The sequence below is a fragment of the Falco rusticolus genome, chromosome 1 (assembly GCF_015220075.1).
Source record: "Falco rusticolus isolate bFalRus1 chromosome 1, bFalRus1.pri, whole genome shotgun sequence".
Lineage (NCBI taxonomy): Eukaryota > Metazoa > Chordata > Aves > Falconiformes > Falconidae > Falco > Falco rusticolus.
In genome coordinates, this window is record NC_051187.1 from 19253084 (window position 1) to 19267502 (window position 14419).

The window sequence follows — 14419 nt, forward strand, 5'->3', positions numbered from 1 at the left end:
GGAATGAGACAGCTCTTCAAATCAATGAGCTTCAAAAAATCTTGGACCTGCATACACTGGAAATGAGAACCAAGCTGTGATGTACCACTTCACCACCACCACCAGCAGCTCACTCCCAGAGCTCCTACATCACTTAGTACCTTCAGGCTCTTGGGCTGCTGCCGGACCTCCATGACGTGCTTACGCCTCAGCTCCCGCTCCCGGCGCTTGTTGTATTCCAGCTGGTTGGTGAGCTCGGTCTGGTGCTGGAGTCGGATCAGCTCACAGCGCATCTTCTGGATGGTACTCAGATGGCGGAACTCCAGCTCCTGCATGGACTCGTGCTGACGCAGCAGCATGGCATGCTCCAGGTCCTTCTGTGTCTGCCTTTTGTTTAACTCCTAACAGGAGGACAGAGGGAATTATTAGATTCTTTGTACTTACTTGGATTTCCGTTCACAACGTGACATTTCACTTTGTTCACAAGGGCATTTCTCTCTCTTCAAGGCATTTGAGGACAAAGCACATTGCTTCTACGTCTTATCAGAAGCAGACAGCACAGCCACTGGTCATTTTTCCTTCCTCATTTCACTACTTCCTGTTCTAGATGCTCAACAGGATTCACAGTAAGCATTTTCTGGAAAGGACTGTAACTGTTGTGTCTGTTGACTTTTTGGATCTAACAAGTCTCCCACAATAGGGCACTAATCTGAACATTTGATCCTGCATGATCCCCTAAATGCCACAGGGATTACCAGATGGTGTTGCAAAACATATCAAACCATTATTTTACCAAAAAACTTTAGATGTGGTAATTGAGATTCGAGCTGGACTGTAGGTGCTCCTGTGAGATACGTTTCACACAGGTGGTTCCAGGTCTCATCTCTGCCTATTCTCTTACCTCCCGAACCAGGTCCTGCTCCAGATTATGGCGGCCAAGGAGCATCCGTCTCTTAAAGCGGCGACACTCCAGCTCCAAGTACTGCCTTTGACGCCTCAGTAAGTTGGCTTCTTCCTCTGCCTGGAAATGCTGGATGTTCTCCTTCTGCTTGGAGAGCCACTCCTGCTTCTCCTTCTTTGGAGTGCTCTGGTTTTCATTCAGCTCCTGACAACAGCAAGGTAATTAATTGTGGAACAGTCACATTCAACTCCTTGGCTGGGAACAACTGGACAGCGCTGCCTAATAAACTACATTTCAAAGCCACCCCACCTTGTCTTCTTATGGCTGGTACCATCCCAGCCTCTGCAAAATGCATCATATCACATACCTAAGGGAACACCAGGAGACAATTCATAGTGAAGCAAGTTTAGCTACAATTTTTTTTTATTTTTTTTTTTTTTGCATTGGCAGTTTTAATTGGCCAAAATACTGGTTTGTGCCCACAGTTTCCAGATGTATATATTAGCTCAAAATATAAAAATTATGGTTGGCCACTAAGAACAAAGACACTTGGAGGCCCTGCCATACTGCCTGACAAACATTTTTACAGGCTCCCAAAGGACTGAGAGGAGGAGGAAAGCATTGTCATCCTGCTGCTCGAACAGAACTCCAGCCACATGAAGCACATTACAACATTCTTGTGTCTTGCTTGATCAGAACACATACACATTTCTATAAGTAACTCAGCAAGGCGGAGCCACTCAGTGAGATGCCGTAACTTAAAAAATCCAACATAAATAAGTTCACAGGTGAAAATTAAGGCCACAGCTTCCACATTTCTATTAAATTCAACACATAGCTTGAAGCATCTTTGGCAAAAGGCTCTGCTTGCTCGAATTGCATGCTGCAGATGCCCATACGGTAACGAGACTTGTCGTGATACACTTCAACTTAAGTATGCGACAGAACTCCTCTGTACTTCATCAGTGTTTCTTGGTGCTCTGCGATCTACTGCCCACTTAGAAAAAGATTCTATGTTATTATAAAGAGCCCACGCTACTATAGTTTCTGTTAGATCTTTCTTGGCTCTGCTGCTCTTTAGCCTTTTTTTCTCCTGGGAAATGTCTATGTTTGGGAATATTCCCCTTCGGAGCAAGTTCCAAAGTTGCTGGTTGATGGTTGAGCACTAAATGGTTCTTTCAAAAAAATTATGGTGCTTACAGTTTCAGCCACTCCACGAAAAGAACCAGGAAGTTTGATTCTACAGTTTCTCTGCATTTCACAAAGGTCAAGATTTTCACTACAATACAGTGATTACTAAACTATTACACAGCTTTCTCCATTAAAATTAAATGTGTTTTACAGATAACTCCTTTAAAAAAAAACACCTGCAGGTCATCTTTACTGCTCTGTATTTTTGCTGCCGCTACACAAATATCATTAAGTGATAAGAAATTCACTAACTGCTGCAGCGCACGGTCAATATCTGCAGCAACAAAGTATGAGAAAAACGCTTGTGACCTTTCTTAAACTACCTTTTCTCATTCCTTAGGACTGCCAAATTTGCATGTTTCTGGCTAAAAAGTAATATTAAACAATGGAGACGTGTGTACTTTCACAAGAAAAGCATAGGTGCCAATATATAAATAAACCCTCTTACTCTAAGGTGAAAAATATGAAACAAATACAGTACGTACAGGGCTCTGCTCATGAAATGCAGCACTCGCTGCAATCCAGCGTAACATCTCTTGCACACAGTGGCCCTTTTATTTCTGAACGTTCACTGCTCTTGCACTGTATCGTGTGCTGTACTATGTTCACAGTTCTCATTACAGATGAGTTACCTCTTTCAGTTGCTCTTTACGGAGTTTATATTCTCTCTTCTGGGACTCCAGGAAACTGTTCAATTCTTTTTTCTGTTGGGCCTGAATATGCTGTTGAAACTTCTTTTCTTCATTGGCCATCACTTTAGCCTACAGCAAATCCAGCAGCAAATCAGTTTGAGTCCCAATGGATTACAGCTCATGTCCCATTTCAGCCCCAAGACCTGGAACTCATGGTACAGTCACCACGATACTCACCGTGACTCTGAATAAGTGCGAGTCTCAGGAGCTTGCCCTCACTCTCTTCTCATTCCACCCCCCGCCCCCCGCCATCAACACACCCTGCAGGAGTCTTTTTCAGTGCCTCATTTCATCAGCCCTATTGTTCAGCTTGTCTGGCCTAACCAAGTCAACACCTTATGATAAACTCTATCCTTAGCCCTCCACCGAGAGGACCCACGATGAACAAAAGAATCAATAATAATTGCTGTAGGCGGCACCACTTCATTATCAATTATTTAAAAAGCATAAAACCCCCCATATCCACAAGCAACTAGATGGTGAACATTTAAGCGTAGCTGGCACACTTCTCTGCAGGCTAATCGGCCTCCGTAACACTTGACAGCAGTCAGTTACTGACAGCATATACACGGCAAAAGAAAGGAAAACCCTTACAGTATTTCTTCTGGGGTCAGTATACTAACATTTAGTATAACGCACTGTGATGAAGGACATACCTTTCCTCTAGTTACATAAACCCCTTAGTGTAAGGAGGTGATGTATTAGCCTTTTTCTAATTAGCAATTTGCTTGGCTCCTGAAAACAAGACATGTAAGAGACTACAATGTCATCTCTTCATCAGTGAGGGGAAGCGGACAATTCAATGTAATTAACAAATACAGACTGGTCTGCTAAACTGCAGTCTCCTACCTCTTTTTCCATGGCTGCTTGGTGCTTTTTAATTAGCTTTTCCATTTCTGCAGCAAAATTGTTACGCTGTGTTTCAAGATCTTTGTCCAACCTGAGGCGATGCTCATCCATCTCTGCCTTCAGTTTATTCTCTAATGCCATCAGTTGCTTCTGGTGTTGCCGCCTCATACGTTTATAGCCAGACATCTGTTCTCGCAGTTCAGAGTCTTGTTCGTGTTCCTGCATTTGCCTTGTCACCTAGGAAGATAACCACATTGGGCCAAAGTAAGTTAATGCTTCTTAATCTGCTTTTCAGCAGTCTTCAAACCACAAAAGAAAACTATTCAGTAAAGAAATATGATTTTGTTGTAAAGAAAAGCACACATCTTAATGGCAGCAGAGCAGATTAAAAAACTGAATTCTGCTGTAGAAGATAAGCTCACACGGGCTCCAGCAGAAAAACTGTACAATTGTTATAAAGCTTGTACTAAATAATGTCTTCTTAGCCCACTGCAATGAGGGTGCATATATACACACACAAATATGTATGATATGCAGACAAAAATAAAAGCCAGCTTATTATTATAAATGGTTTCCTATATTTTACTAGGCATACTGGTTTTGAAAAACATCTTACATACACAAACTGCATTCACCCAGGTGTCACATGTAAGCTTTTATTAACTTACATTGAACTATTTCAGTGATAGTATCTCAATGAGGCCAGCTCATATTTCGATGAAATCCTAAAAGCTCTAAGTAGTTTCACGGAGCTATGTTCAAAGGCATCCCTTCCCATACAACTTCATCAAAATAAAAACTTTAACATACCAGCGATGCTGTGCGTATAGTAGCAAAGTGCTCTCGGTTCCGATAATGAGACTTATGGCGAGATACTTGGGGAGGAGACTGGGGTTCTGATGCCCTTGTTCGAGGATCTGATTCCTCTCTGTAGTTTTCTTCCTCCTTATCAGCAAATATTAACACAAGAGAAGAGAATCTGCATTACTAAAGATTTTTTTGTCTAGTTCGAAAAACATTTAAAAGGAAGAACAAAAAATTTTACATTCGTCAGCCTCAAAAGATCCTCCTGTCAATAAGGTGGATGAAGGAATATACTGCAATTAGAGCTCTGATCTAGAATCTTTACTTTTGGAAATTTCATTGTACATTTTTATTACCAAGAGGAAAATTACTAATTAAAGCTGAAAATGAGAAAAATAAATGGAAAACTGAAAACTGAGTTAAACTGTTTACTTCAACAAAACATAAAAGCTATAAAGTAGATGATATCAAATCTGGAAGACAAAAACATCTTTGTAACTCTGAAAGACAGAGGAAGATTTTCATTACACCCACTACAGAAACACCTCAAAGCAAATTTTAAAATTTGTCATGGTGCACTCCACATTCTTATTTTGAGTTTGTCATTCATCACAGAGCGATCAGTACTTAGATATGATATACTAATTAACTCCCCGAGGAAATACCTGTGTCTTTGTTGCATATCTGGGCAAAGAACAAAACACTGGAACCACACCTATCATTAGCTAGGGAAACGCTACTGCTTTGAGAAAACATGCGATAACCCCTCCACAGCAGGAGCAGCGTGGTTCAGAGGGACGCTCCCCAGTTTATCCTTCATCGTGCAGAGGTAAAGCAGGGGAAGCGGCTTCACATCTTGTCATGGCCAAAGTGCTGCATTTCTGTTTCCATGCATCTTTGTTCATTAACCAGATATTAAGCGCTGGGAAGCTGGGCACTTCAGGAACATATTTCAGCCCCTACTGTGGGTCCTGTGTTTAAGAATTCACTAACTAGGAGGTAAACAGGGGGAACTCTCACATCCTTTTGTCCCATGAAGCAGTGCTCTGCAAATTAAGAGCATCCACTAAATAAACCTGTTCACAACGTGACATTCCAATTCCTCACAGTAAAGCAAACTGCTCTGCTTTTGAAACAATTCAATCAGGAAAATAATTTTTAGTGAATGAATGAAAATAAATGATTTTTACAGCAACCTTCCAAAGTTTCCAGCACACGTTAATGTATTTGGGGCACAGTATTAGAACCTGTGGATAATGACTTAAGACAGGAAGCACTCGGCTTTTTGTCATCGTGCCAACCAAATCCTCTCCCATTTACACCTTCAACGTTATCCAGTAGAAATCCAATGCTTACCGGCTTTAAATGAATGACAGAGCTATTTGACATCACGGTGTGGTCCCCCTCCATCATATCCAGCTCGCTCTTATCATCTGAGGCATCTGGAAGACTGTTAACACTACTACTTTGGCTACTGGCACTGATAGACATACTAGGAATGGACTGATTACTTCCGACACTATTCACTGTTCCTGTCCTGCCGACACCATGATCTTGCTCCTAGGAGAAAGGAATTATTAAGAAAATCCAAATCCATCACAGTTGTATCTGTAGACGTTACCAAATGAAATGCTCATTCCATTCCTTTCTCAAGTCATCTACCTTCCACGTCATGGCAGTTCCCACCCTCCAGGCACTGCCATGAAATATTTCTCTTGTGGGATGCTGGGGAGAGGAAGAATCAGCCTTGTCATGATTAACTTGGCTGATGTCAGATTCTTTTCAACAGCAAGCCTGTTAACAAGCTGAACTCTATCATGTATCAGCAACAGCATGTCACCAGAAACTCTCCTGACACCAGCATCACCTAAGTGTTCGGCTGGGACACTGCACCTCACACAGTTCCTTTCTGTACAAGAGAACTGCAGTTCAGAGAGTCTCAATATCTGCATGGTGACTGCAGCATGTGGCCCCAAAAAAACCAAATTAATTTCCTTGATGACATTTTTTTTTCCCCCCAAATCAAGTACGAGTTTCTATGTCTTAGAGCCAGAACGACATTCTCCAGACAAAACCAGAAGATTGTCAAGGGCCTTGTACAGATGGTCAAAACAGAGGTTAACCACAGCTGCTGAAAGAGTCCTCATGAAGCCTTATAAACAGGCAAGGAAAGCTAGGATTTACAGAACTGGAAACTAACTGTTCAAGCACGAACACATGGCACAGCTTCTTGCCAGCACTAGGCATCTACCCTGTTTGTCCTTGTTTGTGCCTTGAGGTAGCTTTATTCCAAACACAGAAAGGAAGACAGAGTTTACAGCCAGGTGTTTAAACAGCCTCCGCTCATTTCAGCAATATCTGAGTTGTGGTTATTTAAATGACAGCATCATTCTCCGGTTCAGTGATGAAATCCAAAGTTTCTCTCACCTCCTCCTCCTCCTGTGTTTCGACTGCAGGGCCATTGTGCGCCTCCTGGAAGAGGAGCTTCTTCATTTTACGATACTGCAGGTTGTCCAGTTCTCTCACCGCATCCTTTGTTCTCTGAATCAAGTCTATTAACACTGTTTCGGGCCGCTCCCGAAGAACAAACATGTGCTGTAGAACACACAAATAGGGGAGTGACTTCTTATGCCTCCAGTGCACATGCTCTCATGATACAAATATGAGCTGTAGTTGGGTTTGTTAGCCCTCTTCCCTGCACAGGAGGAGAATACCTTCACAGCTTATGTTGGCACTATTTTTAGACTTCACAATTCAGACAGATTTCAGAATGATTGCTTTCTGATGGGAGACATCCACCAGAAAGTAAAGATGTAAAAAACCCTGAAATGAGAAATGGTTTTTCACATACCATGAAAACAGGCTCAGTTTAAACCTAGACTTCTTCGGGTACTGGGGTATTTAGAGAGGTTATCTACTTGCGGTTTAGAGGGGGAAGAGCAACAAGTAACATATAAATACCAAAGGTGTTAGGCTCGTTAGTGTCTCTAACCAAATGTTGATTAACTCATCAGCTAACTCTCACTATAAAACCCTTTTCCTTGTTTAGAAAATCAAATATTTGGCATACAGCTCTGAGTCACAAAATAGGCTGTGAACCTTCAAGCCTGGTCCTAGAACAGATAGCCATGTTGTGCTCTGTTTTTTGGAGATATTCACTGCAAAGGTGGCTACCTTTTGCCAATAGGTAAAACAAGTCCTGTCTATGTATGTCAGAAGCAGCTTTTGCAGTCTCCAGATGAAATGTGCTGTGCAAGCATGAGTCATTATTAACACCACCGCTAGTTTCATTTTGTTCCTTTGGAGAACTGCACTGCCATTTCCAACATGTCACATTCCCTACCTGTCCCTGTAAAGTGGCATGCAGCTGTTTCAGGCTATAGATATGGAAGGAATACATTCACAAACGTTTAATTTCCATCAATGTTCTCTTTAATTGCAGTGCATTGCTCAAAATAAAACCCCTCTGCAGAACTCTAAAATGGCAGGACTACACACCCACACCAAAACCTTTACTGGATAATTGCATTTACTTTCTGAATACACAGTTTTTAAAGAGGCAGAAGTCCTCAGAACCATTTAAGTAAAAACATGCAAAAAGGTGATGATAAAACTTTTATAAATAGCATCCATTTCCCTGCAATGCAAAATTTTGGAAAAACCACTGTTTAGCAGACATGGCCAGGCTAAAAAGAAACTCAAACCACAACAAAATGTCATAAGCATTGTAATGAGAATGAAAAGTTAGTGAAATTCCGAATGCCACCTGATGCCACAAAGGAAATACATCAAAGTCACACTTAAAGCAACTCTATCACCTAACTTCTATGCCAGTTGTGTTCACTTCGGAACAGCTCAGCTTTTTGCAACAATGTGCCACACTGGCTTTTTTTCCAGACTACAGCAAGGAAAATCAAGTACCTGCAGTATACACAGGCACAAATGAAGAGGGGGGTAAAAAGAGAGGAGGAGGAAAAGAAAGCTAATAAAGCAAGAGAAAACCCACAGATGGCTGAGGCTTATTCATGTCAAGGAAAAGCATGGGGAAGAAAAACTGCTTTCCTCTACCCCTTTTCCCCCAGGGATACTATTAGAACAGCAGATTTCAGTTCTACATGTAAAGCACATAGGTGATGGGAGAGGATAAAAAGCCTTTAGGGGTATATATAGCATAGAATAAAGAGGGAAGTAACGAAAGGTATTTGTTAACTAATGCACAGCAGCTCTGTCAGGATTAATTATAATCACTGGAAGGATGATAGACTGAGCTTAAGAAACTGAAACTCTTCACAAGTTGATGGTCATCCAGTGTCACTTGATGGGGTGTCCTTTTATGATGAGAACAGGGTTGGCTTGGAAAGTCACCTGGGGAACTGCCCGAGGCACTGCAAAGGGGCAGTAAAGCTGGGACCACCAGCTTGGTACAGTCCACAGCACCCTCTGCTCAAAGGTGTCAGGTGTAATGGGCAGAAAGCGCATCGTTAACCACAACGTAGTGTGGTAGGTGAGACAGAAGAACTTCACAGAGCATGGCCCATTTTTAATACCACGTAGAAAACAAAAAGAACAAGCAAGCCAACCTTCAGAAGCTCCTCTGATGTAGGCCTGTCTTGAGGAATTTTCTGGAGGCAAGAATCTACGAAGTTTCGAAAATAATCAGACCTGTGGCAAGGAGAGGGGAAAAAAAAATATCCATCTGAGTTAATGACTCTGTGGAATTCATTAAGGAATCAAGATACTCACATCTGGGTGCTCCTAGCAGAAAAAGTGAGGAGAGACCACACAGACCCAGTAGTTCACACTACAGCCTCTTGACACCCCCAGTCAAGCCCAAATCCACTGCTATTAGCAGGCAGAACCCTCTAACCTCAGCTTCTAGACAAAATATTTCACCTTGAATGCAAAAATATGGGCCAATTCAAGAGGAAGGAAAGTTTGGTGTAAAGGCAGACACCCATCTACCTCAGTGCGAGCATCAACCCTGCCAAATTCATCCTGCAAAAACTCTTCAAGGTCTAATCGGAGCCCCTGCCCCATTCCACCTCTGTGCACAGGTGTTTCATCCACAAACTGCATTAATGCACAATTCCTGAAATGCCTTTGGCCCCTCAGATGCCACTTCTACACTATCATGCAATCTGTCACAAATAAGACGATTTGTTTAGTAACTTCTCTCCTTCTGTAAGCTGAAATGCTGTATTTTCTCCTTCCTTTCTCTGAACACAGGTTTTCAGAAGGGCAGGATAAAACCCCGAAAACAGTGGTACATCGGTTGTACATGTTTTATTTCTTTCTTTCTCCCCCACCCCCCGCCCCCATCATGTAATGGGGGGTTTTGCTACTGCAATTTTTCAGTAAATTAAATTATTGCATTTTTTGGTCAGAAAATTGCATAAAAATGAGTTGAATGTTTTGTCAAGCATGAGGGTGTGAAATAGCCTAACCAGAAAATCTCAGAAGTAGAAAAAAATTTCTAAAAATAAGGTACAATGTATAATATTAGAGGCCTAGGACTATGGCTCAGAAAAACATAATTAGGAAGTTTTTAACTTCTGAAATTAGTTTACTGTGTCTGCTGTTTCAAAAGACAGTTGTTGAGGCTGGGAGGCACAAAATGTTACTACTGTGCTTTACTCCTCTGAAGTGTATGCAACAGACACTTGCCACACATAAGCAGTGTCTTCATCTTGCAAAGCAATACTTCAACAAAACAAGTTTTAGGAATTGAGACTGTGGTTTGTGATTAAAAAAACCACTAAACCCCACATTTTTGCTAGCCTGGGAGCTTCACAATTTACTGACCTATTAACTGAATTTTTTACAGGATCTTATGTTCTTTCACCAGCATGTCCTGCCTCTACTACGTTCTAGAATCTAAAATCCATATTTAGTAATTGGTCAATTTTGTATATAATATGTAGAGTGAACCTAATAAGAACCTTCCAGCTCACATCCTCCCAACAGAAATCCAGCCATTTCAGGAACTCAGCATGACAAAGCACTCCATTTACAGCAATTCCCTACAACATTCCTCCCTCAGTAATACTCACCATTCATTAGACTGTAGTGTAGGGGATTCATTCTGCGCTATGTGATATAAGGCACTCATTGCGTTCATATTAAACAAAGGAGGCTTCCTTTCCGCTACACACAAAAGAAAATAATTTTTATATAGGGAGATAGTCTCATGTTTTTGCTCTTTTTTTAGTTTACATCCCTTTAAAAAGAAAACCACATCAGGAGAATCACTATTGCCTGAACATGGAACCCCAAACCATCCCTACCCTGCAATCAGACAGATATGTTGGCATATGTCCTATACCATTGCAGAAGATGAAAGCACTTTGAAGATCAAATGCCTTGTCCTCTCAAGCTTTTAAATTATGTGGTCTATCATAGTTGAGTTCTCTGACTCATTTTAATGTACTAAAATAGGAGTAAGTTAACAGTAAGCTCTATACCCGGTGTTTAGCCACTAAGCATTCTTGGTTTCATACCCACCCCCCCCATCCCCTTTTTTGTTTTTTAAACTACAGTTGCTAAAAAGCTAACAAATATTAAATTCTAGCAGGACAGCAGTGATGAAGGAAAAGCTGGTTACAAGAACCATAAGAAGCATCAAATCACACTTAAACTGACTAAGCACATGGGCAGGAAGTCAGTAACAGGCCAACAACTCTTTATACTATTTTGAGAGTTGCATTCTCTTTGGCTCTTCTCTCTCTCTTTCAAGCTTGTGTTACTCTTATAGACTGACACAGCATGAAAGCTTAATGAGGAAGGAGATGATCTCACTGTAACAACAAAATTGAAGCTTCATCAGAATGTTTATGGGGTAAACCTATAAAGCTCAGCCTCGCCATAAACATTCCAGAGAGGCTGGTCAGGCCACCAGGACGTTCCTGCACTAGTGAAAATGCAACAGAAAACTTTCCTTCCTGAAAACAAAACAAACAAGAAAAAAATAATGCTAGTTTTCTTACGCTGCTTCTCAACTCCGAGTCAAACAGCAGCAGTAAGCTAGGCACGGTTCATTCGTGGTTACTGCAGGATGGACTAAGCACCAGAAGCACCACAAATTCCTCCGAACAGGTAAACTGAGGAGTTAAGCCCTTTCTCAAATGCAGCACTACCCTCTTGCATCTGTCAGATAACTAGCTGCTGCTATCAGGGATCAGACCGATTATCCATTAAACCATTTTAACTGGCTGTTCTCCCTAGTGTTTTTTTCTCTTAACTCACCTGAATAAAATAAAAACTTCAGGAAACATAGAAACTGAGCCCTCATTGAGGCCATTTCTAAGACTGAGTGATAACTTGAGAAGACTGCTAGACATCTCCATTTTTCAGCTTTCTTCCCAGGCTTATTCAAACCAACACAAATGCGATAACCACACCGACCCAGCCTACAATGCTCTACCGTCCTGACCTAGCCTCACCTCCCACCACGCTACAAGCCGTAGACGAAGCCTAACGCTTCATATTGCAAAAACGCAGCGTGCAGGAAGGCACCCGGGGGTGTGGTGGCCATGAGCTCACTGCATTCCTGGAGCGCTGCAGCCAGCCAAGTCTCCTTACTCCACTCGGAGCAGGATTCTATCATGACAGTCACACCCCTTCAACTTGCTTTATACTGGCAACCAAAAATTTCTCTGCTCTGAAGAAAGAATCTATTTCACGTCCTGGAAGAAGATGAAGTTGACAGTTTGGAATGCCAGACAGCATTTTTAGCTAAACTGTGCAGTTCACATGGATTAGCGTGTTCCTGAGAGCTCTCGCTGCCCAGCTGGGCTGCTCCACCACCGAGGTCGGTTCAGAGTACAAGCAATGAGATCTGACAAGGATGGTAGGACAGCCTCAGGTGCAACAAGCAGCACTGAACCTCACCATCCCCAGAAAAACAACAGTTAAGATCCTGAGATCCAGAGAGCTGGATCCTGACTAAAATCTGAGTAGTGCTGTGCACGGTGTTGTGCTTCAGTGAGTGTATTTTTGTTCCAAGAAAACACTACGTGTTAAATTTAAATAGAATGCCATACTAACACAGTCCCTTTAAATTCATTTTCTGCTTTAAGGAGTCTGTTTTAATGGCAATGCCATCATTTATTTTGGGTTTAATTTATAGGTTACCACTTCAAATGTGGATTATTCCATTTCTTACTCTTTAAAAAAAAAAGGGGGGGGGGGGGGGAGAGGGATTTTCCAGCCAACAAGTGACAACATACACTGAATATAGTTTTGAGGATGTCCGCTCATGCAAAACTTCATTGTTGCAGGACTTGTTAACATACCTTAAATTTTCATGCAAACAATATCAATTTACATCTAATAATATTTTCACACTGGGACTTTCAATGGCTCATTTCTAAAGCTGTTCAGCAAATAGCCAGTTTTTCAGTTCAAAAGTTAAATGCCTCTCCCAGAGAATGTGAACACCTTTAGTGATACAGCTTGGCTATTTTCTTTGTCTATATAACTCTTTGTATAATGAAAACACCAACTCAATAAACATCAAATTTGAGACTTAAGTCTTGAATTCTAGAGAGCACGTTTAGCTCTTTCCTCTAAAACTCAAGTCCCAGAGAAACCAGGACAAGGAAGGAAGTCTAAATCTTCTGCACTGTGATTCAGCTAAGTTCTAGGTATTAAATAACTACACTTTATAATTTTTCAAAGAAAATAACTTACCTAACTCAATACAGGTAATTCCAAGAGACCAAACATCTACTTTGCCATCATACTGCCCTTCATCCATGGCTAAAATCACTTCTGGGGCCATCCTAAAATAGGAAATTGGTGCTCATAAAATTCCAGGCAATGGAACACATTGTCATCGCCAGTATTTCAATGAAACAGGCTGTTTCACTGATTTCAGCTACCGTAAACAAACAATTCCCCAAGGTATCAGGCATGGGACACTGGGAACAAAGACCAGGCACCCCCACTAGTACAAGCCTTTAGAGGGGCTGCGGGATGTTCTCTTGTGCTTTGCCCAGCTCTCCATTAATAAGTATTACCACCTTCTCGCCCTCCCACATTTCCAATAGTTTAGCTGGCTGGCCAACTCTGATGAAATAATTATAGCATGCAGTTGTGTAAACACCACAGATTAGGTGCAAGAGATCAAAAGCATACAAGGAATCTGCAAAGGGTTTTGTTCAATGAACCTGGCCTTTCCTATGAAAGAAAAAACACTTTAGTTACTTCAACAACCAGATGCGGTGAGAACATATGAACTGTTAAAACCACTGGGGGGAGTGATTAAAATATATTACAGATGATTCAACCCCACCTCTACCACTTAAAGTCAGCCTAAGTAGAACAACAAAGTATTTTTATTACTTTTTGTGAGCTACAAATACAAGGATTCACAATTTCTTGAAGTTAGAGCCTACTTACTATTTAATCTTTTTTTTGCAGAGTACATTTATCACTACCACAACCAGAAGATTACAAAGCTAGCTCCAATAAAGCCCAAGTATATTAAATACCCAATAAACGATCCTGTTCATTCACAAAGCCAGAAACGTGTAAAACTCTTGGCTTACCAATATGGCGTCCCCACAAATGAGTTGGCAGGAGATGCTATGGAAGCAGACCCAAAGTCAGCAAGTTTCACCTGTCCTGGCTCTGTCAGCAGGATGTTTCCTGCCTTGATATCTCTGGTTATAGAATACAAGTGTCAGTATCATTCCTCTCCAAAAAAGAAAACCTTCTATAGGACAGGCTACAACACATGCCGGTACTTACATGTTCAAGCTACTCAATACCCACATTTCCTCCAAATACAAAAATCTTTAACCTTTAGGTTAATTGCTTAACATGGCCCTTGACCTTGGAATCTAGTTTGTCTTAAAAATCAACTTAAAATGGCACACCTGATAAGCTTCATACACAGTTCAGTAAAACCTTCTGAACCAACTATGTTCTTTATAAACGTTCTTCAGGAAGTCCTAATAATGTAACTATTAAAATCCTTCACCCCACTGAAATGCAGCAGGTA

The 14419-nt window shown here is 41.3% G+C and overlaps 1 protein-coding gene across 3 annotated transcripts in view; it reads right to left on the reverse strand.

The window, feature by feature from the left end:
• Positions 1-14419, reverse strand: part of TAOK1 (TAO kinase 1) — a 57943-nt gene that overhangs the window by 15421 nt on the left and 28103 nt on the right. For all 3 annotated transcript variants that reach the window (XM_037373189.1, XM_037373209.1, XM_037373199.1), the window contains exons 7-17: positions 13965-14078; positions 13105-13196; positions 10467-10560; positions 8997-9078; positions 6844-7011; positions 5773-5976; positions 4423-4557; positions 3613-3849; positions 2704-2832; positions 881-1084; positions 141-380 (exon numbers count right to left, since the gene is read on the reverse strand). In XM_037373189.1, coding sequence (XP_037229086.1) covers positions 141-380; positions 881-1084; positions 2704-2832; positions 3613-3849; positions 4423-4557; positions 5773-5976; positions 6844-7011; positions 8997-9078; positions 10467-10560; positions 13105-13196; positions 13965-14078 — 1699 coding nt within the window. The remainder of the gene's footprint in view (positions 1-140; positions 381-880; positions 1085-2703; positions 2833-3612; positions 3850-4422; positions 4558-5772; positions 5977-6843; positions 7012-8996; positions 9079-10466; positions 10561-13104; positions 13197-13964; positions 14079-14419) is intronic.